Source organism: Crocodylus siamensis, chromosome 4 (genome assembly GCF_052110815.1).
Source record: "Crocodylus siamensis isolate JL-2025a chromosome 4, ASM5211081v1, whole genome shotgun sequence".
Classification (NCBI taxonomy): Eukaryota; Metazoa; Chordata; order Crocodylia; family Crocodylidae; genus Crocodylus; species Crocodylus siamensis.
In genome coordinates, this window is record NC_143398.1 from 14,274,821 (window position 1) to 14,302,788 (window position 27,968).

The 27,968-nt window shown below is 47.7% G+C and overlaps 2 protein-coding genes across 5 annotated transcripts in view; one reads left to right on the top strand and one right to left on the bottom strand.

The window, feature by feature from the left end:
- The first annotated feature begins 206 nt into the window (after positions 1-206).
- TMEM243 (transmembrane protein 243) lies at positions 207-25,500 on the top strand. Of its 3 annotated transcripts, XR_016441717.1 has the most exons (5): positions 16,697-17,222; positions 21,878-21,928; positions 22,780-22,884; positions 25,016-25,250; positions 25,365-25,500. XR_016441717.1 is itself a non-coding variant. In XM_090041856.1 (4 exons), exons 1-4 carry the CDS (start codon positions 266-268, stop codon positions 25,136-25,138), a joined length of 357 nt encoding a protein of 118 aa, XP_089897982.1. In that variant the 5' UTR covers positions 207-265; the 3' UTR covers positions 25,139-25,384. The 3 variants fall into 3 exon arrangements, 2 of the variants coding, with proteins under 2 accessions (XP_089897982.1, XP_089897980.1); XM_090041856.1 differs by lacking the exon at positions 16,697-17,222 and adding an exon at positions 207-343 and having other exon boundaries at positions 25,016-25,384; XM_090041854.1 differs by having other exon boundaries at positions 25,016-25,384.
- Positions 25,501-25,527: 27 nt separating this feature from the next.
- Positions 25,528-27,968, bottom strand: part of DMTF1 (cyclin D binding myb like transcription factor 1) — a 45,295-nt gene continuing 42,854 nt past the window's right edge. For both annotated transcript variants that reach the window (XM_090041847.1, XM_090041848.1), the window contains 2 exons: positions 27,487-27,634; positions 25,528-26,895 (listed from right to left, as the gene is read on the bottom strand). In XM_090041847.1, coding sequence (XP_089897973.1) covers positions 26,786-26,895; positions 27,487-27,634 — 258 coding nt within the window. In that variant the 3' untranslated portion in view covers positions 25,528-26,785. The remainder of the gene's footprint in view (positions 26,896-27,486; positions 27,635-27,968) is intronic.

Genomic DNA, 27,968 nt, shown 5'->3' on the forward strand with positions numbered 1-27,968 from the left:
GCAGCTTCTGCTTCAGCTCACTCCCGTTTCTTTCTAGCAGCCGTCTCTGATCATGAAGAAGAAAGCGGAGGCTTGGAGGGGAGGCTCGGCTGCCTGGCTCTGAGCCACAAGTTGTGCGCGGCGCCCCATGCTAGGAGATGCGTTTTCCATAAATAACTGGCTCGCACATACTGTGCCATGGGCGTAAAGCCTCTTGAGACAGGGATGACTTGGTTTTGAGATAATCTCTCTCTGTGCGAGCGACAAAACTGACCTTTAGATAAAAATGGAGGACTTTACGACCAGGACCTACGGGACCAGCGGGCTGGACAACAGACCTCTCTTTGGAGAAACTTCAGCAAGGGTAAGCTGGGAGTCTTGGTGCTCTCCAAAATCTCTCCATCTAGTGCTGGCTGATAAAAGGGGGCTTTCTTACTTTGATCTAGAGTGAATCGGTGATCTGTAGAGCCTGTATTTTGGGTGTTATCAGGACTGTGAAAAACTTAGCTCATTTTTTTTATTTTATACACACACGTGCGTGCACACACACAGAGCTTTCTTTTATATAAGTTTTTTCACGGTCCCAAAGCCTAGACTTCAACACAAACACCAAAATCTTGAGAACTGACAACACTCTTATTAAGTTCACTAAGTACCTTCAGTCTGTGAGGAGTCACTGAAGGTAGGCTCTGTCTTGAGACATTAACCTGCTTTGACAGGGAGGAAATTACTTTTACACCCCTAGCATTACCTGTATGTCTGTGGATCCGGCTGGCGGTGAGCTCACGGCGAAGGCCCAAGGTGAGGGAAGCTGGGGGCTAAGAAGGAGACTTGTTTGAGCCAAGAGAGAGGTTGTCGCTGGACTCGTTCAAAGAGCCTTTCTAGGGTCCCGTGCACGGGGCTGAGACGCATGGCTCTCAAAGAGTCTTCTTGCAGATTTAATGGTGTGATTTGTGTAATGTGAACTTGACTTTCTCGACTGCGTATGCGTAGCACATGGTATCAGTTGCTGATCATGTTGTTGAATCGTCTAATAATGGACTCTTGTGCGGAGTGGTCATCACACATTTTCCTGAGCAAATTACTTTAGAAGCCTCTGGATTTTCCTGGGATTTTGTTCGGGTGGTAGTTCCCAAGAGACTGGGAAGGGGATGTGTAATTCTTCATGTTAGGAGTATTTCATCCCTGAGCTAGTTGCTCTTGCTTTCTCTCTCTGCCTTGTTTCACCACCTGTAAAATAGTGATAACGTCTGTTACAGAGCAATGTTGAGAACTGAATTGAAGAATAGTTATTTGTTAAGCATTTTGAACCTGAGCTGTGCTATGCAAATGTTTAGATGTAATTTTAGATCTGTTGTAAGCAAATAGAGGAACTGCTTTTTGTAAGAAGAGTACTGGTACTGTTCCTAGTCAAATATGCTGTGCTCTGAAGTGGTTGGGTTCCTTTTTATTGGGTTAAATGTTGTGTTTCTCAAAATGCAGAATCGGGTCAACTAGACTACTTGCAAATTATTGCAGAAGTGCTCAAAATCTTAGAAAGGCCCTGCAAAACTGAAATGCCTTTGCTTTGAAAATATCAAAATCGAAGCGTTTCTACTTGCATAATGAAATCTCTTTGAAATTTCATTTGAAGAAAGAGAAAGGAAATATGTATCTAAAGATTGCAGATCAAACTTTTTGTGTTTTGTTTTCCTTTTGCCGTTGAACTGGAAAAGCATCTGTTGGCACAGACCTGCGCCCAGATCTAGAAGGATGTTTACACTAAAAGATGTAACAGCGTGTATAAATGTGGTGGGGTGGAGTATCTTTTTAAATATATACATAAAATAGAAGTTTCTTTCTTGCGTTCCAAGAATGGATATGTCTTGGGATAAAAGGCATCAGAGGTGTTTAGCTTGGACGATACAATTGGAGGAAGACTCCATTTTTACAACAGCTTTCTCCCTCCAGGTGTTAGAGACTATTAACCTATACAGATCATAGCTTGTTAAATATCCAATTAAATGGATTAAAGTGCGTACAGTTCACCTAAAGGTAACAAAAAATAAAGTTGCATTTTAAATGCGTGAAGGACTCAGAAGGATCCATTGCTTATGACTCTGGCTGTGTTCTGCTTAGTCGCGACCACAAAGACATGGCCTGAGACAACACAGAGAGTAAGTGCAAGTCTGCCCTTGAGCACAGGTGCTTGCTTCTGCACCTGTCAAATGGCTCTGTCACAACAGCCACCTCTAGCTAGTCCTAATCCTCTTCCCCCTGTCACCTGCAGAAGTCTCCGTGCAGAGAGGACAGTGCAAGTTTGGGGCCTACAACTGGCTGCAGACTGCAGGCCTGACTTTCAGGACTTCTGCACACTGAAATCAGGGTGGGCAGTGGGTATCTGCACCTCTGGAAGATGGAGTCTCCATCTCTCTTACATCTACTGCTCTGTTGCTGAACCTGCCATCTGAGCTCCTTTCATCACCTTCTCCTCCTCTAAATTTGTTCTCTCTAGTGCTTGGAACAACCCCTGTACCGTACTGTAGTGTAGCTGTCTGGTGTGGATTGTAAGCTTTTGGTGGGACAGTGGCTTGTCTCTAAAGTATCTTTTGTATCCAGTAGGCTGGACTGTACCAGAGGCCCTACACAGCCTACTTCCCTTCTTTTTGTAGCATAAATCATATGGACTTGTGCTTCCTGGAGCAGAAGGGAAGTTCTGTTTCTGTTGGATGGCCATGGTGTGCATACTGTGAGCTCTAGGATAGCTGTGGATCTGTCAGAACCAAGCCAGAGCTCTGCCTGAGCCTAATGACAGATCAGACGAGTGCCTTTAAGAGACACCAGCATGCATAGTGAACAGCACACAAGGAGTTGATGTGGCTAGGCAGGCAGGTACCCATTTACAGCTAGACCACATGGGGGGAAGCCCTTTAGCATGAGTCTGGAGTAAGGTTCAAGAAGGTACCTTCACCACCATGTTTTAGTGCCTCTTCAAAATGTACCTATTGACTGACTCTTTTCTGAACACAACTAATGCTTTTCCTGGAGCTTTCTCTATTCTGCCATTGTTACATGGACAAATCAAGAAGGATCAGTTGAGCTGCTCCAAATGGGGTAGGTGGGTAGTGAATATCTGTGAAATGGAGAAGGAGAGGATTAAAGGTAAAGGTCTTTGCTTTGTTGGATGGCAAAAGCCAGCAGAAAAGATTTTTGTCACAAATTGCTGTTCATAACTTTGCCCAAACTTTCAACTTCTGATACTACAAGTCAGGCCATACTGAAAACACCCTTCCTACCAGGGGCATATCAGGGGCACCAGACTTAGCTCTCATGGAAGACCCCAACCCTGCAACAAACTCCTTTTGGGGGTGGTTTAAACTCTTCACACCCCATTACAGTATATGGTTTCCTTACATTGGACTTGGCTGGTGTTCATGACAGAATGGCCAGGTTTAAATTATGGCATTGAACTTGTACTTTCAGCTCTTACTACTTAATTACAGGTCCATCATCTGGCACTTATAGATGAAAAACTGTACTTGGCAGCCACTTATCCAGTGGCTGGAGTTTCCAAGTCTTCGACCCCTTCTGGCACACATCCACCTTGACCTGGATTTCTTTGTGTCTAGCTCATTTTACCCTCTCCTTTTTCCTATTCAGTTAGTGTGCAGGATTACAGGGAAGTCTGTGTTTCTTCTTGACAACTGTGCAACTGCAGTGGTAACAGTATTTGGAGGGTTGCTGTAAGGGGCTGAGATGCAGCACTTGGACACTGCAGAGCAATCTACATTTCTTATTGTCATCATGGATCTGGGCTCTGAGATGATGTAGGAATGGGGCTGAGTGAAGAGCGTGTTGCTTGACAACTATGCTGTGTAGTGCCTCACGCTGGCTCACAATTGATGAGTGTGACTGATGGGATTTTTTTGGATGAACTTCTTGCAAAGGAGGAAAGATGGGGGATAGAATTGCTTCGTGAAAAAATTCTCTGTGGGCTAGAGATATTGGGAATAACTAGGGTTCATTATACAAAGGGCCTGTAATGAATGTTATTCAGTAACGAGCTGAAATCAGTTTACAAAAAAGAGATGGCCTGTCTTGGGTTCTGGATGAAATATTATGTATTCTTCCAAGTCTTTCTTTTGGCAGGGAGAGGGGGAACCTTTAGGCCTGTCTCCTGGGTAATTCTCAATTAAGTCCATGTACTTGCCTGCATCCTTCTGCAGTTTTTTAACTTTTGTTTTCTGTATGGATGTGGTGTGACCAGTCCTGCTTGACTTTCACTTCTGGAGGTGGTGCAGTTAAGTGACTTCTTGGTCCAGGGCTTTTTCTTTACAAGGGGCTCAACCTGTAATTTGAATGGTGGGCAAGATCAGGCTCGGAGCCCACAAAGGGTGCTGGGATCACTGTGCTTGAAAGGCACCACAGATCTGGCTTTCAGACGTGCTGAGCAAATGTAGCTCCGTCCCAAATCAATCGGAGCTGCCGGGCCCTTTACAGCCAATCTACTGCAGGCGACATAAGCATGTCCACAGAGGGGGATGCTCTGCGGTATGGGCTCTCTGGTTCTCTGGGCTTGTGTTCACACGCTGTCATCTAAGTGCTGGAGTAAACCCAAAGCTGAATGGGTTGATCAATCGCACCGATCGTATTTCACATAAACACTGATGAGGAAAATTCTTTAGTGGCTCAGAGTGTGTGCAGCTTTCCCAGACCGGGAAGTGCGTTTTTTGTTTGCTGTCTGAGAGCGTGATACGTGTGGAGCCAGCATGGGGCTTTAAACAGAGGTCAGGAACGCAGGGAAATCTCTGGCCCGCTGGCAGCGTGCTTCCTCGCTGGATGGTCCGTGTGTTTGTTTGAGTGGTCCCGGCAGTAGAAGGTCTATCGCTATACACCCTTCCATGCCAGTCTACCGATTGTAGTACAGGGAGTAGTACAGCTTTAACAATATTGCTGTAGTTAAATAAAGCTGTCTTCTGTAGCCGAGCTGTGAGATGGCCTCAGCTGGTGCCGGGCACATGGTGTCTGGTGACTTACCGCGACTGCTTGGAAATGAAAAGGCCTAAAGTAGGAAGCCTTCCTCTCGTACAGCTTTGCCATGAAATAGAAGTGCAGATCCGAAGAGCGGCATGCGTGGCAGAGGTGGTCCTTGCAGCCAACATCCTGCCTTTCTCATGGCTGTGATTCCAGCTTTCCTTGGGAGGAGAATGGTCAGAACAGGGAAGGAGCAGGCTCCTTGGGAAGCCACCTGTGTATGTGCAGGTGATGTTGGCAGGGAAGGCTGGAAGAGTTTGTGACTTCAGCAAAGTGAAAGACAAAGCTTTTTGCAGCACAAGCCTGGCTAATGGAAACAAGGCTCCACTGCCCAGCGCTCCAATGCGAAGACTGAATGCCAGCACAGCGCAGCGCAACCCGCTGAGGCTGCTTTGTGCCTTCTCTACAGCAGAACTGCTCTGGGATGAGGGAGGCAGAGTGCAGACTTCCAGGCCAGCTTGGCAGACTCCACAGGAGGAAGGGAAGGGAAGATATTTGAAGGGAACAGACCGGGTACAAGGTACTCCTAAAATCTTAGTAACTGGGATTACAGCTTATGGGTAGAGGGAACAGGTAACTCCACATAGTTAAGGCTGCTTTATTTTTGCATTTACAAATCCAATTTTCATTTGCCTGGCTATCTGTATTGCTGCAGGAGCTAGGAGCCAGTGCAGAAACCCAGAAGACTGTCCTGTCTCCAAAGAGCATCTAGTCCAGGTGGGCAAGAGACGACATGCAGACAGGGTAACGTGAAGAAACAGTGGTGCAGTATTGGTTGTCAACTGCCGGGTGCATTGGCCACAACTGCTAAGCATGGTGTGTGTTATTTGCAGGCAAAGGAGAACTGGAAGAGGATTTGCAGGGAGCTCCTTAAGCTTGTGGGACAGCCTGGGAGAAAACACAAAGGGGATTGTTTGGCACTAATGAGGTGCGCTGAGAATGGGGAGTCGCTAAACATGAGACGATGAATAAGGGTGGGCACAGGCTGTGAAAGGGAAGACAAGACTTTCATTTCCTCTGTTGCATCAAATATGAGGGGATACCATTAAAATGATGGGCTCGATTGATCTTTACAGCAACATTTTGAGTGAACAGTAGTGGGACAAGGTTACAGTTCTCAAGGCCGGAGAGCAGAATGGGATGATGAAAGCTTAGATGAGCCTTTTAGCTGTGTGGATGACTTGGAAAGACAGTTGTTTGGGGAGAGAGAGAGTGTGAGCGCCAATGTGCAGGAAAAGGTCTAGACCTTAAATGTATCCTGCATATGGTGTCAGATGTAAATGTTCAGACTAAAGCAAAGTGCCATGCTGGCACTTTGCGGGGGAGGTGTGGAATTTTTAGCTTAAAGGTTTTAACTATTTCTAAGGGGAAAATGTTTCTTTCCCCCCTCTCTGTGTGTGTGTGTGTGTGTGTGTTTAAAACATTCTTAAGACTCTCTATAGTACTTCCAGAATTGTGAGCCAGCGGTTTGCCATGAAATTGGGGATATATTTTATTATATATAAGAAATATATTATATATAATGTTATATGAAAGCCTCTGCAAACTTAGCCATGATTAGAAGCCTGTGAAAGACTGCAGGGGACACAGAGTTTTGTTGGAAGTGAGTAGCTAACATCTGGACATTATCTTTGACTTGGACTTCTTTGTGTTGTCTTGGATCCAGGGTAAAATCTAAATCCTGTAGGATCTGCATGACATCTTAGCTCTCCAGCCTTTCTTAGCCTGCTCTCATTATGTAACATCTTGATTACTGACACGAGCTTCTCTTTCTGGACTTGAAAGAGTCAGTGTTGTCCCATTCAGATCTAACCAGAACACTGTTGCGTGGATCCTTTTTCTAGCCATGCTGGCCTTGCAGATATTCTCCTGCAATATGTTGGGACAGAAAACAGGAGAAGGCTTTAATAGTGAAGAGAGAGAGAGAGTAAGGTTTTTGCTATGGGGTTAACCAACATCGAAGCTAGCTGAGCTGAGAAATAGTTTGTCCTCCAAAATACAGAGGCACTCTTTTTCAGAAGGAGGATTCTGGAAATCCCAGAAACCCCTGCACAATGTGTGCTCCAAAGAGATGAGGAAATGGAGGCAGTGGAACACAGGCAGATAGACAGATATATAATATTCTGCCTGTGTCATCCACACAGCTAAATATATATATTCTGCCTCTGTTCCACTGCCTCCATTTCCTCATCACTTTGGAGCACACATCCTGTCCCAGAACTCCCCTCTGGATGCAGTTTCACACAGGATGGGGCGAAAAAAATATAAATTTATATAATTTTTTTTTTTTCCATCCTGAGTGAAACGACATTCAAGAAGTCTATAGCTCTGACAGTAGTCTTAGGGGCCTGGCAAATGGACTGTGGAGGTTCAGCTGTCAGAAGGGTATACTGGATAGGATCATTGTCCAGTTTTGGAAGCATAAAAACATGCAGGTCCAGTGATTCAGTGAATCAGCCTGGTATGTGAGCTCAGCTTGGGAGTTCTTCTAGGGATATGAAACTAAGCTATGTGGATGGAGTAGTTTTCTGATTCGTTGGTTCTGGCTACCTCTTCTCCAAGAGTATTTTTGAGTAGAAGATCACCAGGGTTTAGCAACCCTGGGCTGTTAACTTGGGTTTTGGTTGGACATCATAAGGGACAGTAAAAAGAGGGTAACAAGACAGAAGGCAGGCAAGCCCTACGTACAAAACGGGATTTTTCAGTATGGTCCAGGTGCGTCAGTCACACATGCAGGATGTTTTGGAGAACATATCTTTTCCCCAGCTCCTTCTCCCCTACACCCCTTCCCCCCACTTTAAGAAAAAATGAACAAAAGAGTATTGCCCAAGTATTTGAGGGGACACCCTGAGGAATGGAGTTCCTGAATCCAGTTCAGTTCCTCGTTCTCGCATGCAAACTTATCAAACCCCTTTCAGAAACTGGTCAAAGCTCTGGTCTCAAACCAGTGAAGTGCTCTGGTCTCACTACTACTAATGAAAGGCTGGTCTAGAACTGTGCGGGCTCTGATGGTTAGAAACCGTGGCCAACTTGTTCGTGTGCCAGCATTGTCCTGTAGCTCTGCTTCCTCCCTGTGCTTGGAGGAAGAGGGCCATTGCATCTCTTCTCAGCTTCTGTTTGGCTAGGCCAAGCAGTTTAAGGTTTTTTTTTAGCTTTCTTTGCAAGGTGGATTTTCTACTCTGCTGATCATTCTAGTAACCTTTCTCTGCATCTTTCTTGAATGTGGGTGACCAGAGTTGCCAGTGGTGTATCCTTTCTCCACTAGAAATAAATCCCTTCAAATGCTCCAGGATCATATTTTTTTTTCCCTTCTTTTTTTTAAATTTTATTTTACATTTGGATAACATTTATCTCACAATCATCTTCTGAACTTGTATACCCAGGTCTTCATCACAGATTTCCAACTGATGGTCTCTTGCCCTATGACAGAGTTTCTTGATATTATTAGTCCCTACATAGACAACTCTCTACTCTACTCTTCAGTCTTCAAAGGCATTTGGTCCTCTCTGACATTCCAGTCCCATCTATTGACAGTGGTTTTCAAAAAGCAACATGTCATACTTGTGTTAAGGTTATTTGGGGAAATATTTAAATTGTATTAGCCTGAGGACTGCTCCTTAAGGAATTCTTCATGTAACTCATCCTTGGAATTCTTCAAGAGCTGGTTGAACAGATGCTTGGCTGGGATGGTTTAGTGGGAGATGATCCTACCTCTATCGGGGACTGCATTAGATAACCTCATGAGGTCCCTTCCAGCCCTACCTTCCTATGATCCTATAAATTCTTCAGCCTGATGATAATTCTGCTTTTCAGTCCAACTTGTTGTTTCCTCTTTAGCTAATTTTCTTGCCATGCTCCACTTTCCTACCTCTAATTGAGTCCAAGTATCATATGTTCATGCCTGTCATTCATATCTCCTTCAGACATTATGGTGCTGGACAGGTTCCTAGGAACATCTCATGCTTTGGTTCAGTTGAGGTGGTCTTTGGCTCCTTGTTTCATGAAGAACTGGACTTGGCACTGCACTCTGTCTGAGAGCTCCAAGGCTCCTGTCCTTGGGAAAAGCAGAATCTCTCCAGGAACTGTTTCCACGCCAAGTCCCTTTCTGCATTTTGCTTCCACCGTCATCATTTCTGAGTTTCAGCTAACCACCTTGAAGCTATAGACTGACTTCACACTGATTTTTGGAGTGGGTTTTTGGTTGCTTGCATTTTCCAAAAGTAGACCCTCCCTCCTTTTCCCGTTTCCTGTATTTCCACAAGCAGAGTTGTCATAGATTCACAGAAAAATAGGGCTGGAAGGAACCTCTGAAGTTCATGTAGTCCAGCCCCCTGCCAGGGGCAGGATAATCCCTTTCTAAACTATCCCCAAACAAATCTTTGTCTAACTGGGGTGGGCAAAATGGTGGATCCAGCCAGCAGTCAGACTCCATTTCCCAGCAGCCCCTGCCTATGTTGCTGCAGCTGGTTTCCATGGAGACCAGTGCTGGCAGGACATGGGGCAGGGTAGGGAGCTGCTCCAGAGCTGGGGCTGGGATCTTGCTGCAGTGACAGCGTGGTCTGGAGCCGGGGTAGAGCCACGATTTTGCTGTCTGCACGCTCTTGCCCGAGGTGTGCGGGCAGTGGGTCACAACTCTGCCTTGGCTCTGGACCACGCTGTCACTGCTGCAAGATCCCAGCCCCAGCTCTGGAGCAGCTCCCTGCCCTGCCGCAGGCCCTGCCAGCACTGCTGGGGCAGGTCTCTATGGAAACCCTAGCACCACCACTCCTGGGGTCTCTATGGAAACCAGCTGCAGCAACACAGGCAGGGGCTGCTGGGAAATGGAGTCCGTCGTGGGCCTGATCCAGCCCGTGGGCTGGACTCTGCCCACCCTGGTCTAATCTAAAACTACAGAGTTGCCCCTGTCACAAACCACCTGCCATGCACACAGCAGGCGGCCAACGTCCTGCTGCTGCAAGGGTTGTTGGGAGTGCACTTGAGAGCTGCGAAGAAGAGGATTTACTTCATATCTGCCCCCTGCCCTTCCCCATCTCCTGGCAGGGGGAACATCTCTTCCTTGAAATACTTTCTTTGGAGCCAGCTTGGGGCAGCTGCTCCCTCTAGCATGGGTCTGCCTAGCTATTCTTTGAGGAGACGGGTCTTGGCCACAAGCCAACTCCTCTGGGGCTTTTTCAGCTCATCCTGGTTCTCTGCAAAAATATCAGCCCATTTCTCTGCATCCTTGTGCCTCCACCTCTTGGCCAAAATGTTTGGCCGTGGGAGCACTGATAGAAGTGCTCCGAACATGTTCACCTTAGCTTCTAACACCGCTAGTTCCCCAGTTTTGCATGCTGCTGTTTAATTTCTTTGCAGTCTCAAAGTAACTCTTCTTGCTTTCTGTTCCTGTTTGTCAGCTCAGACTCTTGCAGTTGAGTATTTTTTGTCACTGCCAGAGTCCTTCTGGGCATCTGAATGAATCCTTCCCATCAGCCAGGGGGACGAAGGCCATATGTAGTTTAGATTGGCTGCTTGGCTTTCTTTTTAAGTCATAGCTTGTCTCCAAAGCATTTAATGCCACTGCTAGGTTATTCCTGTCTCCAAAGTGAGGTTGCTCAGGATTCACATCTCCGAGGAATCAGGATATTGAGTCTGGCAGAGTTTTTTCCTCTAACTTCAAATTCTTGTTGTAGTCTCTCTCTGGGAGTAATGTGGCTTTCAGCTGCAGCTGGCAACTTGTATGTATCTTTTTCCTTTACCCCCTTCCTTTTTAAGTTTCCAGCGTGGGCTGGAGAGAGAGGCTGCAGTTTTATGTAGCATCATCAGCCCAGGTGGACAGAGGCACTGCAGATCCATCTTCTGCATTGCCTGCCACAGAAGGAGGCCTTTTCAGACTCCCCTTACAGCGGTTTTCAGTCACTGGACGTAGCTGGGCCACTAGCGCAATCTTGCTTTATTTTCTTTCCTCCTTGATGGACAGTTGGCAGATTTCCCTCTAGCCACAAGCTCAGAAGTTGATTATTTATTTATTTTTCCTCGCCTGCCCCAAGCTGTTCATAATTCGTGCTAGCCGCCTGGCTTTGACTGACAGCCCTGCTCTGGGCATTCAAGTTAAGAGTAGAAAGTCTTACAGCTTTACAAAAATGCTTACTCATGATCACACTGATCCCACAGCTCGCTGCATGTAATCGCCCCGGTTGAACTCCCCAGCTGGATGCGGGCCAGGTCCCTGTGTCTGAGCCACGTGCTTCTAAGCTGCCTGAGACCTGAGCAAAGTCCAGGCCCCTCCTCCAGGCTTGAGTGGACATCTCTATGTAGTCCCCCATACACGCACTCCTTCAGAGCCAAGACTGTGACGTAGCTTCCCCAAAACTAGCGTTGGCTTCCGAATAAATTAAGTAAACCTGATCCCAGCCGGCACTTGGGTTTACAGCTGACTGCCACAGGGGGCACAGTGGCTGAAGCACATACCCCTTGCGTGCAGTGATTGTAAAAAGGATTGGGAGGAGCTACTCTAGATGATGGACACTGAGTGTCAAGTAACACACCTGCACAGCCTCCATGCCTCCGTTTCTTCATCTGGAATGAGGCAAGTCCCAAGGGATTTGGACCTGGTGCCTGCCTTCCTGCACGTAACTCTTCCTCTGAACTATATGGAGCGCTTCTGGCTGCCTCTCTCGGGAAGAGCCAGTACGACCTTTTTTTTTTTTTTTTTTTTTCTTTTTTTTCCCCCCCTTGTTACATGCTGTCTCCTTTTACATTCTCTCCTGACCAGCTCTGTCTAATGCTCACATTCCCCCACCAAGTGATATGTTGCTTTGTTACTAGCAGCACTGTACCTAAGCTCCCGGCAGCCCCGGGCAAACTTTTAGTATCAGGCCTCCCTTCACCAGAGGAGGTGATGATGATCATGATTACTATTTGGGGCCCCCTTTCTGTCTGGGCCTTGGGGGGCATCCCCGTTCGCCCATGCTTGTGTCCAGCCCTGGTTACTAGTCTGTCTGGGCAAACTGGCCTTTCTTAGGCTGGTCATCTTCTGTGTCCCCTGCTGTTTCCATTTGACAAGAAACCTAAACGTTCAGTATTCTTGTTAGCTCTGGGTCGTCACCCTGTGGAATTTTATCCCAAGATCGAAGTGAAAGACAGTAGCAAAAGCAGCCGGGCTCCATATCCAAAACAGAGTCTGCAGCCCAACACCACTCATAGAGGCACAGAATTAATAATAGACTATTGGATTCCCCAGGTCGTCACAGCTACGGTCCCTCCTGTGCCCCAAATGAGGCAGAGCTTGTGTGAATGCACAAAAAGTATGCGATCGCATACTCTTGGACCGTTGTCGTCGTTCTGTCCTCTTGTGCAGTCGGCCTTCGTTCTCACAGCTGCCGCTCTTCAATACTTGGCTTTGCAAACTCAATGCTCTTCAATTTCTTTTAAATGATACTGGGGTGTGGACCCTTTCTAGCAGCCATGGGATGAGTAGCACTAGCAGCACTACTGACTTCACCATGTTGTTTTGCCTCTTTTCTCTGCTGGTGTAGTTGGTCTGACTGTGGAGGCAATGGTCTATAGCCTGTTTTGAGCCTTGGGTGCTTTGCCAAGCAGTGTGGCAGTTCTAGTGTCATTGTATCCAGGGCTTTCTGGTGGGAATTCCTCATCTCTGCTCCTCTTTTGTGCATTTTCCCCCAAAATGGCATCAGAGTTGTCATCTACTCACTACTGCAGTGGTTCTCAACCTTTTTAGACTCGATGCACCCCTCCATAACTGTTCTGAATTGAGTGAATTTCAACAATGTATTTAGCGGTGTGTCTCCAAGCAGAGCGACCGGGCAGGAGGAGTCTGAGTCTGCCCTTATCTGCTTAGCTTCTCACACCTCACTTAGCTCCTTGTGCTTTCTGGGGCACCCTTCAAATGATCTCACTGCATTTCTGGGCTGGCACCTTCCAGGTAAAGGGCTCCACCACATTGATCAGTCCCTCTAGTCAGCTGGGCTCCTGCTCATATTTTTAACCTTTCTGTTTGCGCTGAGCTGCTGGCACTTGCCTCTCGCTGGGAACGCTGGAGGCTGCCGTCTTGGATTGGCTCCACACTTCTGGGAGCAGTTGCTCTACTCCTCGAGATCCTGAAATACCTTGTTGTGCTGAAGGTGGATGTGGGCTGTCTCTAGTGGGTTTGACTGTGAACATCTAATCTGTAGTTAACTGTATGTAACCAGTTGTGTTTTCCAGGCTAACTAGCAAGATTTGGTTCTGACATGGGCCACATGCGGAGCCACTAGGGCTGCGCGAAACAGCACTGTTTCGTTTCGAAATCACGGTTCCGTTTCACTTTGTCAAAACTCTTTCGCCCTGAGGCTATAATGGGGCAGCGTGAAACTGCTTATAACTTTTGTCATTTTCTGCCTGATTTCAGACGAAACATGCAGGGATGGTAGCCCGTTCTAAGGCCATGAAGCCCAGTTTCAAGGAGATGGGTGCAGGGAGTTCTGGGAAACTTCACCTCAAGCTGCTGACGAGCAAAACTTGGGTCACGTGTGTTAAGGCACCACAGGGATGGTAGCCCCTGCTGAGGCCATGAAGCCTGCCACGTTTCAAGGAGATAGGTGCAGGGGTTTGGGGGAAACTGCACCTCAGACTGTTCAGAGCAAAACTTGTGTCACTTGTAAGTGTGAAAGCCCAGAGAAAGCTCAGTTCAAACAATGCTTTTTAGGCTGTTTTTTGTCCCTCCCCCAGAGCACGGGGATCGGAAGGGACCTCAGGGAAGCATCACACTCACTGGCCAGCTACACAGTCAGTATGAGCAGTCCTTCGCCCCTCTTCCCCCTCCCTCTCCTTACTTTCCTTTCCCTGCAGGCACGCCCTGAAACTCAAAACGTTTTGAAACTTTCAAAATGTTCTGACTACCCTCGTTTTGTTTCGAGGCTGTTTTGAAGCCTTTCGTTTCACTTCAATTTTGCTGATTCGAGCTTGAAACGAAACAGCCGGTGAAACTCCACAGCCCTAAGAGCCACCAGTCATGTCCCGCTGTTGGGCTGGCTGTGGCTTTGTCACTCTTCACACTTCAATGCTGGTTTCTCTTGCTGTAACTTCTGGCGTGAGCCTGATGCTCTGACCCTTCGCCCTCCTGTCCCCTATAACACAGCCGGGGTGTTGCAGTTTCATCCTTTTACATCTGACTGGGCCGGTGGTGCTCAACCTTTCTGGACTTGAGGAAGCCCTCATTTGACTCCATAATTTTTTAACTGAGTGGCGCCTGATTTTAAAAAACAAAAACAAACCAGTTTATGTATTACAATGCTTGCCTCCTTGCAGAGGGGCTGAGCTTGAGGCTGGGACAAGCCTAAGCTACTGGGTAGGCTTATCTGCTTATCTTCTCACACCCTTGGGGCACTCTTCAGAAGACCTGGCATCACCCCAGGGTGCCCTGGCACTCTGAGACTCATTGGACTTGGTGCTAGGAGGATGTTTCCATGCATGTCGGTAGGATGCACAAGATTTTTTTTTTAGGGGCAACTAGTAATGTTTGGTGCCTCTGCTGAGAGCACTTTGGATTTACTTTTTTGGGGACTGCCAAGTGTTGTCTGATCAGTACACTAGTAAACTTAGAAAACCCTTGGACAGAGACCATTCAGTCACCCTAGCTCATCTGAAGAGACCCAGGTGTGAACTTGAGACCCCACTCTGTTCTTTAAGTTTTTAAGATGGCAGAAACCTGTTGCATCAAACATCTTGCCTCTTGCTGCTCCTGCTGTCATAAGAGACTTTTCCTCTTCCTGTTTTAGTGATGGGGGAGAAGGAGGAACTCGAGTTTATGCCCTCCAGTGCATCTGCTAGACCAAGTGGCTGAGTTCAAACTTGGGTCATTTTGGTTTGCCTGCTTAGAAATAAAGAAATGAAATTCTGTGTAGCTGTCTCTGGTTGGGACCATATTTAATTATCTATGCATTGTGCAAACAGAGGGTTTTACCTTGGCTGTGGCTCCTTCTCATGAACAGCAGTTTAGTTAGTACTCATTGACTCTAGCTGCAGGTGTGTGCAGCAGCCTATGTGAAAAGTCACCGCAAGCTCCCTGGCACCGGAACCAAGTCTCGTGGTGCTGTACACATTCACATTTTGTAGGGTCGGAAGGGACCTGAGCAGATCATCGAGTCCGACCCCCTGCCATGGTAGGAAAGAGTATTGGGGTCATACAACCCCAGCAAGGTGTACAGACAGAGAACAACTAGCACAAGGAGGCCCTGGTCCGGGAAGGGGGTGGAGGCTCCTTGGGGTCGTCGCAGTACTAATGTATACAGGAGTGGGGAAGGGCAGGCACGCCCGAATGGCCTTTTGCACTATCTGTGTGAATTAAGGTGGCTCCCAGCTGACATTTACAATGTGGAAACTAAAGCAGAAACAAAGCGACCCACCCATGGTCACGCTGCCCTTGTTCTGTGCCGGTTTCTGCCACCGAACCCATCTTCTGCACCCACTTCTGTGCTAAGATCGGGGAGTTGTGGAGCTGCTCTCCCCTTCTGTTCACACCAGCGAAGCTTCTCTGCACCTATTGCAAATGCTTGTGTGCAAAGAAACACTGGAGATGTGGGATGCTTTCCTCGGGTACCAGCTGGCATTGAGGAGAGCTGGCACCAGGTCAGATCAGCGAACACGAGGGCTGCCCCAGAGACCACAGTCTGTGAGTTGTTGTAGATGGGTGTCAGGAGCGACAGCTGCTCGTCTTTCCCCGTGTTGCTGGGGGGGAAGGGTGGAGATGACTAGGCTAGAAGGTGCTTCTTAAACACAGCAACTTACAGGGTCTGGCTGCAGGGTTTTTAAAGGAGAATCATTTGCGTTTCCTGTGCCAGTTCTTGTGCATGTGCCAGGACTGTGCCCAGTGAGTTGTGCTTCCTGTCCCACGCACCGCACAGGAGATCATCGTGGGAGCGGCCGTGCATGCTCAGACCTAGAACAGAGGCTGCTTATTGGAGCAAACGCTGCAGTAAACCAGCTGATGTGGAGGATGTGGGTGTCACGCAGTCCTTCCCGGAGCTGTTGGGCAACCAGCAGGGAGGTAGAAAAACTCTTCGGAGGTCTTTCTCTGTGCTAGCATAGGAATCCTCACCCAGAACCTGGAACGTGTTGAGATTTAACTAATGAAATGTAGCTCACTAATATCCCTTTCTGAAGAGCTGTGTCTGGGTGATGGGTGCAGGGCTTCTAGTTCCCTGGACATAGGGGTGCTGCTGACGGCCTTGAGTCCAGCTTTTGAGTCCCTTATCCTGTAGCCAGGGTGTGCTGGGGGACCACCTTCCAGAAAGTGGGGTTTTGGGGGTTGTTTGTTTTTGGGTTTTTTTAAGAAAAAGAGTTCATCTGTGGTACGAAGTGCTGCTGCTTTACTCCAAAGGAGAAACTAATTCCAGCTCATGTAGCTTGGCATGAGTTGGCACTGCCAGCAATGCCACTTCCTTGGGCTTCAAAAACCACTTGCCATCAGGCAGGTGGAAACTTTCCCCGTGGCAGCATTGGTCCTCTCGAAGCCACAGACTGCCACACAGGCATCTCTGTATGTGAAAACACAACGCCCCCTTGGATGGCGAGCGTGTTTGTCCACGTTGTCTTGGAGCCTTCGCCGGCAGCTCTGCGTCTTCTCCTTGCTGCTGCTCCTGGCGCAGGTGAAACAAGACCGCTTAGTTTTACTGCTGATAGCCTGGTGCCTTTGGGCAGCGATGGTCCTTTCTGCAGGGAGATAACAGGACATGCCTCTTCCCTGCCAGCAGCCGGACAGGAGGCAGAGCTGCCCTTCAGACCTCTACTTGCAAGAGGATTATAGGACAGCCGGTGCCACCTAGTGGATATTCCTGTGCTCTGTCCCCAGCAGTGGCCTGGCAGCAGGGCAAGGGGTGACACAAGAGGCTGGTACCCAACTTCCCAGCGAGTGTTTGGCTGGTAGGTGGGCTCCTGGTAAATCTTGGTCTCTCTAGGGCGTAACGTTAAGATTTTTTTCCTGTTTTCAAAGTGGGGGAATTGCAATGACGTGTCTTTGTTGTCCTCTGGGTTCATGGGCAGCAAAGGCCACCGAAATCCAGTGGACCTCTGCTCTGATCATATGTGCTCTCTTCCCACTGGTAAGCTGTTTTTGTTTGGTTGGTTTTGTGTTTTTTCCTTTAGTCCCCAAGTGCTTTTCTCTGCTGAGACTCGGCTTCTTTCATTCATGGGAACAAGGGAGCTGCTTCGCTTCATCTCACTCTCCATACAGCACGTCCATTCACCCTTGGCAGGTAGCATCCCAAACTTCCTAATGCGGCCTGGGGGGAAGACACTGGGCGGAGAGACATAGAGTTGCATCTTCCTCACTTGGTGGCCAACTTGTTGTGTTGTCCTTGGCTAAGTCACTCCCTGCCCTCATCGCTTTTCCCTACCCACTACTTAGACCAGTGGTGCTCAACCTTTTTCCTTTCCTTTTTACAAGTGGGCCAGATCTTGATACCAGAAATGGGCTGAGAGCTGCATAGAAATGTGTTGTTGCAGTTCTATATTTGGCATATCTTAATATCAAGCATTTTTAGTGTTAGAAAGGCAAACATACATCACGTGTTTCATAATTTTAGGCTTATGAATGCAAAGTAGTGTTCAATTTTCTGCAGTATTTTTTTTTGTATTAAAAAAAGTCACACCTGCTAGGGACTTGTGCATGGCAGAGGAGGGATTGAAACTGCCTGAACTGGACTTGAGCTTGAGCGATGAGGTGCCCTGCTCAGCACCAGGCCTTAACGTGTAAGGAGCACACTAGCTCCCAGGTTCTTGGTATTGGTGAGGGGATTGTGGGCTCTTTGGCCCATGGGAGGAGAGGACAGATGAAGACTGCCCAGCTGGCAGCACTGTACCGTATCTCAGTTTCCTGCGCTTCCCAGTGACCTACCAGTGGGAGTGGGATTTGCTCTGTTCCTGAGCTTGTGGGGCTTTCTCTGAAATAGTTTTTTTTTATTTTTAGGGGCTGTAGCCAGTCCTGCACGGTGCGTGAGTGCAGTGGCCGAGAATGGGTCTCCGCTGTCTTTCCCCTTCCAGCTGTAAAGTTTCCATGGGGCACTGGGGTGCAGCAGCTGAGCTGTTGCTGCTTTTGCTTCCCCCTCTTGCCCCCCCTGAATTCAGTGGCAGGGAGAAGAAGTTTTGAGTGGCAGCAGCCGTGCTCATCCCCACCAGCCACGAAACAACTCGATGGTTTTCGTGCAGCTCCAGGGCCGCGGGCAGTGAGCACCACTGCTGCTCCTCATGTAGCATGAAAACTGTGGCTTCCGTCTGAGCCCCTGCTCACATCCTGGTTTGCTCAGTTTTTTCATGGAGCTCTGAGCCCTGCTGCTGCTGTTGCTCATCGCCTCTTTTCCTTGCTGCTGAATTTGGTGGGGGCAGGAGGAGGGGGCCAGGCAGTGATGCTCAGCTCCTGATTTTGTCTGCACAGGTGAATGCTGCTGCTGCCCATACCCTCCTTCCCCTGTTGCTCAATTCGGCTGCTGGGGGAAGGAGAGGAAGAGCAGCAGGAGCATTCACCGGTGATGGGCTGTTCACCCTGGCTTCGTAGGCTGCATCTGCCCCATGGGATGCTCAGTCTGTAGCCCTAGTTTAGACTGAACTTCTGGGGGCAGGAACTGCCTCTTCCAATGGGTTTGTGTGGCACTGAGTAGAGTGGTGTCTTAATCTCCACTGGGACTTGCAAGTCCTGCTCTGGTACAAACTAACGCCCTTTCTGGGGCTTCCCTTTGTTCAGAAAGGGTCACGTCACCTAATCATTCAAGTTTTAAACTTTATGGGTACACAGCTTGCATTGTGTGCTACAGCTCCTGAGAAAATGGTGTTATCTTTATCTTTCTCCCTTATACCTCTTCCCCACAACTCCCCAGCTGCACACACTGAGTATCATGTTGTGGTTTTTCGTTTCAATCTGGGAAATGCTTCTTTCATGCCGAGAGCATTCAAATGAAATAAGCAGCCTTGTTCCTTTTCACTGCTGAGGACTTCAGCTTGGGATGATGCCAGACCCAGAACAAAGATACCCACTCGGGGCCGCAGCAGAGCGAATTGTTTCTCTGCACATACTGCTCTTTCTCATAGGCCCCACAGAAATACTGTCCGGCACTTTTGTTTCAGATTTTAATAAAAGCTTTTAAATAGTCTAATCTCTGTGGCCAAGCAGTTTAAAAATAAATAAATAAAAAATTGTAAGTCTTAGGTAGATAATACATTGATTGTAGGTACTTGTGCTGACGGTGAGGTGAATAGCGTGTGTGTCTGTGTTAACCAAAATAGCCAGGGAGGATGAAGGTTGCCACTTCAGTTACAGAGGAGCCTGCCTGGTCCCACCCCCCCAGTACAACTGCTGTTGATACTGAGACTAAATCTATTCTAGGTCCTGATCCCACTCTGTGAACGTGGGCTGGGCTGCTTGAATAGGTCCAATTATCCAAAGCCCTCTTCTGGCCTGAGTGCCCTAATGGCATGACCGCTATAGTGTGCTGTGTCCGAGGGCAGAAAGGAATCTAGATGTAGGGACAGAAATGGGGGTGGGGGCCCAGGGGATCCAGTTAGGAGACCGTGGAGAGCTTTGCTGCACGGAGAAGGGTTGGACGCACTGTGGGGAAAGAGCAGACCGCTCTAGAAATTCACAAGCAAGATCAGTGTTGGAATAAAAGATGGTAAGTCTGTGCAGGTGGTACTAAAAGCTATGCGGCGCTAACCTGGTGCCACTGGCCTCCTGTCCTGGCATTTGACACAAACCGGCTGGTAACACGTGCTTTTTGGCCAGGACTTGAATGAAGTCCTGGTGATGCGGCTCCACCGGACACTTTACGCAGGGCTACTCTTAAATGGAAGGCCGAGATTCGGAGGTGTATGTTCGTTCACCCAGTTACAGCTGCAGAAGGGAGTCTAAGGATTTGGTACAGAAGAAGGGTGGGTAAAAAAAAGGTCCCCTTTGACGTGACCTAGATTTCGGATCCTAAGTGAGCGCAGTCGTGAACAGCGGCCAAGTGAGAGGAGAGAGATTAGCAAAGACCGGAGTTCTGAGCTTGTTTCCGTTTTCCAACGTCGCCGGTGACAGGCTGTACGGTCGTGGCACAGAGGCCGTTCCACCGCTGACTTCTGAGTGGTGCTCAGATGATCTGGGAGAGACGCAGGGCCTTGATCTCCAGGTCTCGCCAACTGAACATCCAACCTTTCATTTCAGGTTGTATTCCTAATTCTTCAGCCTGAAGGTTTCATTCTGCAGCTTAATCTGACCGTTCTGTATGCTCTTGAAGTGCTGATCTAGCTGCAGAGTGACTGCAGACGAGTTGTGTTTCCACGGATGTGTCTTGGACTTTGAAGCCAAACGTAACCCGTTTCCAAGTACAGAGGTGTTTGGACATATCCCCTTATGACCTCTCGAGACCTGCCCAGGATCCGAGTCAAGCTGGGTTCTCCTCTTGGCACGCATCATTGCTAAGTTGGAGTGCTGCAGCACAAGTGATGCATCTGCATCCCACAGGTGTTGGGTTACACAAGTGCAGTTGCCTGAAAAGTAGCAGAAATCCCACCGCTAATGTGCATGAAGAAACTGCATCTGGGTCTCGAAGAGCAGGGCAAAATTGTCAGGATCTGCAAAACCGTCGGGAACAGAAACTTAAGATGATCACTGAAATCTTCGGGTCTCACACTCAGTGCAGAGGGAGAAGATTGCTAGAGGCATGTGGAGTTATCAGTTGCAGTTCAATTGGTAATTTTTTATTAAGAGGTTAGATCAGGGCTGGGCAAAATGCGGCCCACGGAGTTTTTGTCCAGCTTGCGGTGGGTCCCTTCATCCTACTGGCCCTGCTTCCATCCAGTCGGTGGCACATCCTGCCACCCCCTGGGCACGCGGCGGGGCTGAGGCGGCTGTGCAGCTGGATTGCCTTTCTAGGCAGCCCGGGTGGTGATGGCTCCTAGCTGCTGCCACTGCTGGCCCCGCTCTGGCCCACCCCACGCCTACTCCAGACCACCCACCCACCCACCCACGCGGAGCAGTGGCTGGACAGAAGCTGCCACTCAATGCAGAGGAAAAGCAAACCCCACCACCCCCTTGTCACTGCCAGGTACTTCTTGCTGCAGCTGCCCAGAGCTTGCATTCGGGCTGCCCTGCCGCTCATCTGTGCTGCTGCTGCAGGGCAGCTCGGAGGCAGCGGGGACGGCGGTGGAGAGCAGCAGCAAGGCAGTGCGGGGGCAGGCTCCGGGCAGCTGCAGCAAGCAGCTCCTGGCAGCAGCGCATGGGGAGGGGGCACTTTCACTTTTTCTCCACGCTGAGCAGCAGGGTCTGCCTGGCCACTGCTCAGCGTGGGCGGGCGAGTTTGGGGCAGGCGCGGGGTGGATCGGGGTTGTGTGCGCAGGTTCCAGATGGCCTGGAGCTGGTCTGCTGTGCCGAGCCAAGCCTGGAGCATGTGTGGGGCAGGCCAGGCCAGGGTAGGGGTAGTCCGCCTGGGTCCCTGGCAGTACGGCAGGGCTGGGGCGAGTGGCGGGCAGCCAGAGGGAACCGCCACTGCCTGGGCTGTCTAGAAAGGCAGGGCAGGCCAGGGACTGTGCGCTGGTGGCAGTCGCATGTGGGCTTCGGGCTGCTGCTGGTCGGGGGAGAGCAGGGATTTGTATGGGGTGGTTTGTGTAGGGATGATCCTGCCTCAGGCAGGGGGTTGGAGTAGATAATCTATCTATCCAGCCCTGTATCTTTCTAATTTTATGACTCAAAGTAGATCTTCCTGCGGGGAAAGGATGGAACGAGTCTGTTAAACTGTAATGGCTTTGCAGCAGAAACTGTGTGCGGCCTCGCAGAATGGCTTCCTCATCTCTGGGTGTTTAGTTGATCAACTACTAGCGTGACAGCTTCATAAATGAAATGACCAGGTGTTACTGTCTTTTCTCTTTTCCCCCACCCCAGGATAGAATAATCAACTTGGCTGTTGGTATCGTCACATCCTTGCTGCTTCTAGTAAGTATTCACCTTCCCAAACCGAGTTTCTCTCTTTCCCTAAGGTGTAGCGATAAAATCCCGTTAACTTTTTTTTTTAACTGAAGTTATTTTGCAATCAGACATTAATAAGACCAGGTTTTAGATTGAAGCACATGCTGGCTTCTTAGCCTGGAGCGAGCGGGATGCTGGGAAAGCCGAGCAGGTCCCTGGCGGCTGCAGCAGAAGCTGTGTGCTGGCCCCCACGAGGGTGGGAGTAAGGTGCGATGGATACCCTGTGGGGGCAGGGAGGTGGTGTATATGTGGGCACCTTGCTCCCACACTTGTGGGAAGAAGGGCTGGGCGAGGTTGTTTGCTGGTCAGTGCCATGGGCTGGAAGATAGTGCCTGGCCCACCGGATCCAGCCCGCAGGCCATATTTTGCCTGCCCCTGAATTAGCAGCATTTTCTCTACAGTTGGGTCTCTGTTACCAGAAAGATTTATATCATGATGGTGGCTCTTACATGATTTGGTGGTGGGTTTTGGTGGCTTTTAAGTTACTCCAGAAACTCTCCTTAAATGACTCTAGGACCTACCATCTACCCTTCCCCCATGCCCCAGAAGCCTCTTACACCCATAGGGATTAAAACTACTGAGAGATTCTGATAGTTCCTCTTTAGTGATAGGCGTTTATACTGTTAGGTCCTCCAAACTTTCATACCCCCATATCCACAATTTGTCCACAGTTCTCAGCCCTAATGGGGGAAGGGGTGAGTGATGGAGCATGTTTCCTCCATCACTTCATACCCCTGCTTCCCTGAGCCCTGTAAGAAAAGACTGTGGGTCTTTAATCCGCGTGAAAGTACTTAGCCTCTCTGTGTTCTTCCCTACAGTTGACTCTGATCAGTGCTTTTGTCTTCCCTCAACTACCTCCAAAACCAGTGAATATATTTTTTGCTTTCTGCATCTCCTTGTGCTGCATTTCTGCTGGCATACTTGTAAGTATTGTGCATGTGTGTTTCTATAATACTAAACAGATCCTCCTTTGCACACTCTTTTTACATACCCTCTAAATAGGCTGACTTGGCATATATGATATTTGCCAGTCCCCATTAAAGTTGAGATAAGGAATGACCCACTTTTTGGCTAAAACATGTGTCCTATTACTGCAGTGTGCTACACCCTGCACGTGAAAACAATTATCCTGCTGTGGTGCGGGGGATAAGCTTGGTTTTTGTTCCCTTCCACCCCGTTGTTCTAATTGTTGCTTGTTGTTCTATTCCCTCCCATGCATCCAGGCCACAGGATTTCAGTATCTAGTACCCTTCCAATTTACTGGGCTTGTACTTTTTTTATAGATTTTTAGGGTTGGAAGGGACCTATTAGATCCATCAAGTCCAATTTCCCCTGCCCTGGGCAGGAAAGAGCACTGGGGTCAGATGACCCCAGCCAGGTGCTTGTCCAGTCTTCTCTCGAAGAGCCCCAAGGAAGGGGACAGCACCACCTCCCTTGGAAGCTTATTCCATATTTTGGCAATCCTCACTGTAAAGAATTTTTTCCTGATATCCAATCTAAATTTGCTCTTCTTCAGGTTGTGGCCACTGTTTCTAGTTACCCTGATGGGCATCTTGGTAAACTTCATATCCCCTAGCTTCTGTTGTCCTGCCCCCCATGAGTTTGTAGACTGGCACAAGATCACCTCTTAGCCTTCTCTTGCAGAGGCTGAAGAGATTTCAGGTCCCTCAATTGGTCCCTGTAGGGTTTTCCCTATCCTTCATAGGTGCTGTAGCAGGTATTTCCCCGCTATAGTGGCGGTACAGGTCACATAGTACGACATCCCCCTTTCTTCCCCCACCCCACCCCAGCCCAACCCACTATGGTGTCTTTTTCATGTAAGAGGCAAGAACAGGCTTCCTTCTGCCTTAGCCAGTGACTCCCTGTACCAGTACAAGAAGGAGAGGTAAGTGGGCAGAGTTATTGTTAGCATCAAATATTTAAGACTTTTTCCTGGCACTGGCTTTTACTTTAAATTTAGTATGCGTGTAGGTGGGTGGGTGGCCAGGTGCAGGGGGAGTATTGAAGAAAAAACCCTACTCCATTGTAACTGTTAATAGCTTATTAACACAGCTGAATCTTGGTGTCTGCAAAGTCCAAACTTTCGGTGCCCTGAGCAGGGCCCAGAATCCTGGCTTTTAATTGCTTACACTCCCACCACGCTTCATGGAGAGGAAGAGAGGCACAAACAGCCAGTACCCTGAGCAGGGAGCCACTACCTAGAGTGTCTCCTTATTGTGGAGCTAATTAGGCAGCTCCACAAGAAATGTCTTGTGTAGATGTGCCCTGTAGCTCTAAGTGAGGGGCTTATGCTGCACAGAGCAGGGTTTCAGGTTAGCACATCTCTAGGTAGTGGCTCCCTGCTCAGGGTACTAGCTGTTTGTGCCTCTCTTACACTCCCACCACGCTTCATGGAGAGGAAGCAATTAAAAGCCAGGATTCTGGGCCCTGCTCAGGGCACCGAAAGTTTGGACACTGCAGTCCTTAATTGGAAAGGAAGGGCTAGCTAGATCCAGTACTTGTTATAGAGCAGTTTCTCTGCTGGTTTTCCCAAACAGTATAGCCTTCAACTAAACTTGCAGAGAGGAGGGTTCTTGGACAGATGCATCTGAATGCTTCTTTGTAGCCCAGAGAACTGCTCCATGTGTCCAGTTCATAGGAGCCCACTCCAACACTCAAAATAGCCAGGGGTTTTTCTGAGAGAAACCTTTAGATCCTGCTTGCCTGTTTCCATGCCTCAGTGACCACCTGGATTTTGGTGTAAAATAAAACCACAGAGCACCTGGCAGAGCTGGGGACAGGAACCAGATGTCTAGGGCTCTAGATCAGTTAGGCCATGCTTACGCTGTAGTGAGGTCTTCCCCTCTGCTATAGGGCAATGCTAACCAGTCACAGCAAGGTGGCTTTTACAGGTTCTTAGACAGAGGTCGTAGTGATTAGATTAAAAGGGGGGGGGCTGGAATATAATCCTAGACACTGTCAGTGTAACACTTGCTTACTCTGCCACTGAATCCTAAGCTACTTATCAGTTAATAGAATATGTTTCTAATGTAACAAATTCATTCTCTCCTCTAGATCTATTGGTATCGACAAGGAGACTTGGAGCCTAAATTCAGGAATCTAATTTACTACATTTTGTTTTCTATCATCATGTTATGTATATGTGCCAACCTGTACTTCCATGAAGTGGGGAAGTGACTGCCACGGGCCATACCCAAGAATGCTGATGTTGTACAGACTGTTCTTAGCTCCACCCTAAGAATATGAAAGGGGACAATCAGCCTGACAAGGAAGAAGTTGTTGCACAGGGGTAATCAGTACATGATTTTCATGTAAATATTTATTTAAAGTCCCTCGTGGTGGGGAGAATTATTGCTGTAAGACATGATATTTTTCTTTTTTTTTTTTTTTTCTTTTTTTAAAGAGCCGCTGTTGCACTTGATGGACATTCTAGCTGCACTGACATTTCCAAATGGCACAAGCTTTTTCATTTTGAAAACCACCCTCCTGCATTTTTTTTTTATGACTACACAAGAACTGTATCACTGCACAGATCTGTGACACTAGAAACAAACAGCATCTTACAGTTACCTAAGACAAATACTCTTTATTTTTGTTTAAACGGCATATACAATTATTTGTGTTCCCTCGGCAAACGATTTTGAAACTACAACTTAATTTCACATTAACAAAACCACTGACTGAAAGGTGAACTCTGATTATGAAGAGCTAATTACAGAAATAAATAAAATAATTTATACACGCGTCTTTCATTTCTATAGCTTTTTTTTTTTCTCCCACCCCACTCAGAAGGCTGTTTTTTAGCCTAGTGTCTCTGTTAACACTCAAGTATAGGAATGAATTGGTTTTCTTTGCATTGGGGAACTAGGCCCAAGCAGTCACTGACCTGCTCCTCCAAGACCCTTGCTAAGGGCACCACTGCCTCATTGCCACTTTCCCTCCCTCCCCTAAGTACGAGCTTGCTTGCTGCATAATTCACCTCTGAAGAGGTGGCTGGTAGTGTGCTGGGAGTGTATTGCTATGCAAGCAATCATTCCACTCTACCTGCAACGTTCCCCAGAGGCCATGGGTTTCTGGGAGATGCTGGTGGACTTCAATAGCTTCCCTTTTCATAAGATTTCCCTTTTTATTGAACTCGTAGTGATTTCTTTAAAAAAATCTTCCACATCTGCCCTTTCTGCAACTACATCCATTGCCAGCAATGGACTCTTCAGGAACAAGCAAGAGCAGGACAACTTTGAGAGCATCTGCAACTAGGATCCTACCCTGGGGAAGTACTGACAAGTCAAGTCAAGTGAGTGGAAAACACACCACTCCTGAATGATGCTGCCCATGCCATCCCTGATGGGTGATCTTCAAATACATTTCTTCCTGAATGTAGAGTCTTTTAGTCTTAGTAAGTGCAGAAATCCTCATTCATTCTTCATGAAAGGTGTGCAAACTAATTCTTGTTGCTGCACTAACAAGCTAAGGCCTACAATCCTTGGCTTCTGTCCAGTTTTCATGGTGTGTGAAGTCCAGCACACTAGTAACAGCCAGGTCAGACTGACCAAGTAGATCCTAGCCATGAGTACTGCAAACTTTAAAATAAAAAGAGCCTTGCTGAATGTAGCAAACCAGGCTGCAAGCAGCTGTGTAACCTTTTACAAATGAGGTAAGAAGTCTTACGAGCAGTAAAAGTGCACTGTAGCCATTTCAAACTAAACAATGCTTTCTTTTCTTAACCACGTAGACTGACTGCTTGCTTTGGACAGATGCTACAGGGCTGTAACTAACTTCATGATGCAAACATAGTCATAGAAAACAGACATGATTTACTGCTTCTCAGTGACAACTAACTAAGTCTTCAACATCCTTGGAGTCTTCAGAATCAGGGCTACCCAATGATGAGCCAATAATGTGTGATCCTTCTCCATGGTGTTGCAATATAGGATCTGCAATGAATCACATTACATTAGGACCCATAACTTACTGTACTGCCCTAATGGTGCATATGATGTGATATATTTCATAATGTGTGTAAGTACTTTGAACTACTTGGAGTAATTTTTATCTAAAAACAGATACTTTTAAAAACACAGACTAATCTTCAGCTGACTCACTCTGCCAGCTGAAACCCTTGCTGCTCCTGGAGGCTGGTCTCTACAGATCTCTAATTCTGACAAGAGATAAAGTCTCCAAGATTGTGAAACAGGAGAAGAGACCAGGAGCAGCTAAAAGACAACAACCCTGTGGTAAGAAAAGGTTAGCTTGAGTAGTGAAACATTAAGGCCATTAACAAGGAGAGGCTGCCACTAATACCTCTGGACTGAAGAGCAAAGAGATGTCATTCTCTTTCCATTAACCCAAATAAAACGTTAACTGACCAGCAGTTTCCAAATACATCTTGTGCCATCTTGCTTATATGAAAATAAATTTACAAGAAGATTTCAAGAATAAGGTAATGATATACCAAGCTCCAACTGACTGTGCAGAACAGAAGAATCCTGACCCCTGAGCACAACTGCGTTAAGAGACTCTGTTACCTGTTAGTCTTGTCAGAGGTAAGACTGATTCGTTGTCTATATCATCTGATGTCTGGATAAAACCATGTGATGAGGGAACAATAAGGACTGTTTCATCATCTATTGCAGACTGATCCACTTGCTCTTCTATGGTTGGAGAACCTAGGTCCTGCGTGAGGAAAGAATGAAGGAGCGGATATGAGAGGTTGGTTCATACATCATGGGACAGAGAAGTCACCTTCCAAGGATCTTATGCAAACTATGGCAGTCGTGTATAAAAGGAGCAGCACCATATGTCTAAGTGGAGGAAGGAGTAGAAGGCAGGAAAGAAAAGAAACACATTTCAGAGAAATGACTTTGTTTTAGGCACAACCATGGCTATAAACTAGTAATATCCAGTTATCCTGACTACTTAAATCATATCCAAGAGGTAACATCTTTATCATTAGTATCAGCACAACAAATTCAACAGCTCCTTGTGAATTTATTTGTTAGGAAGAAAT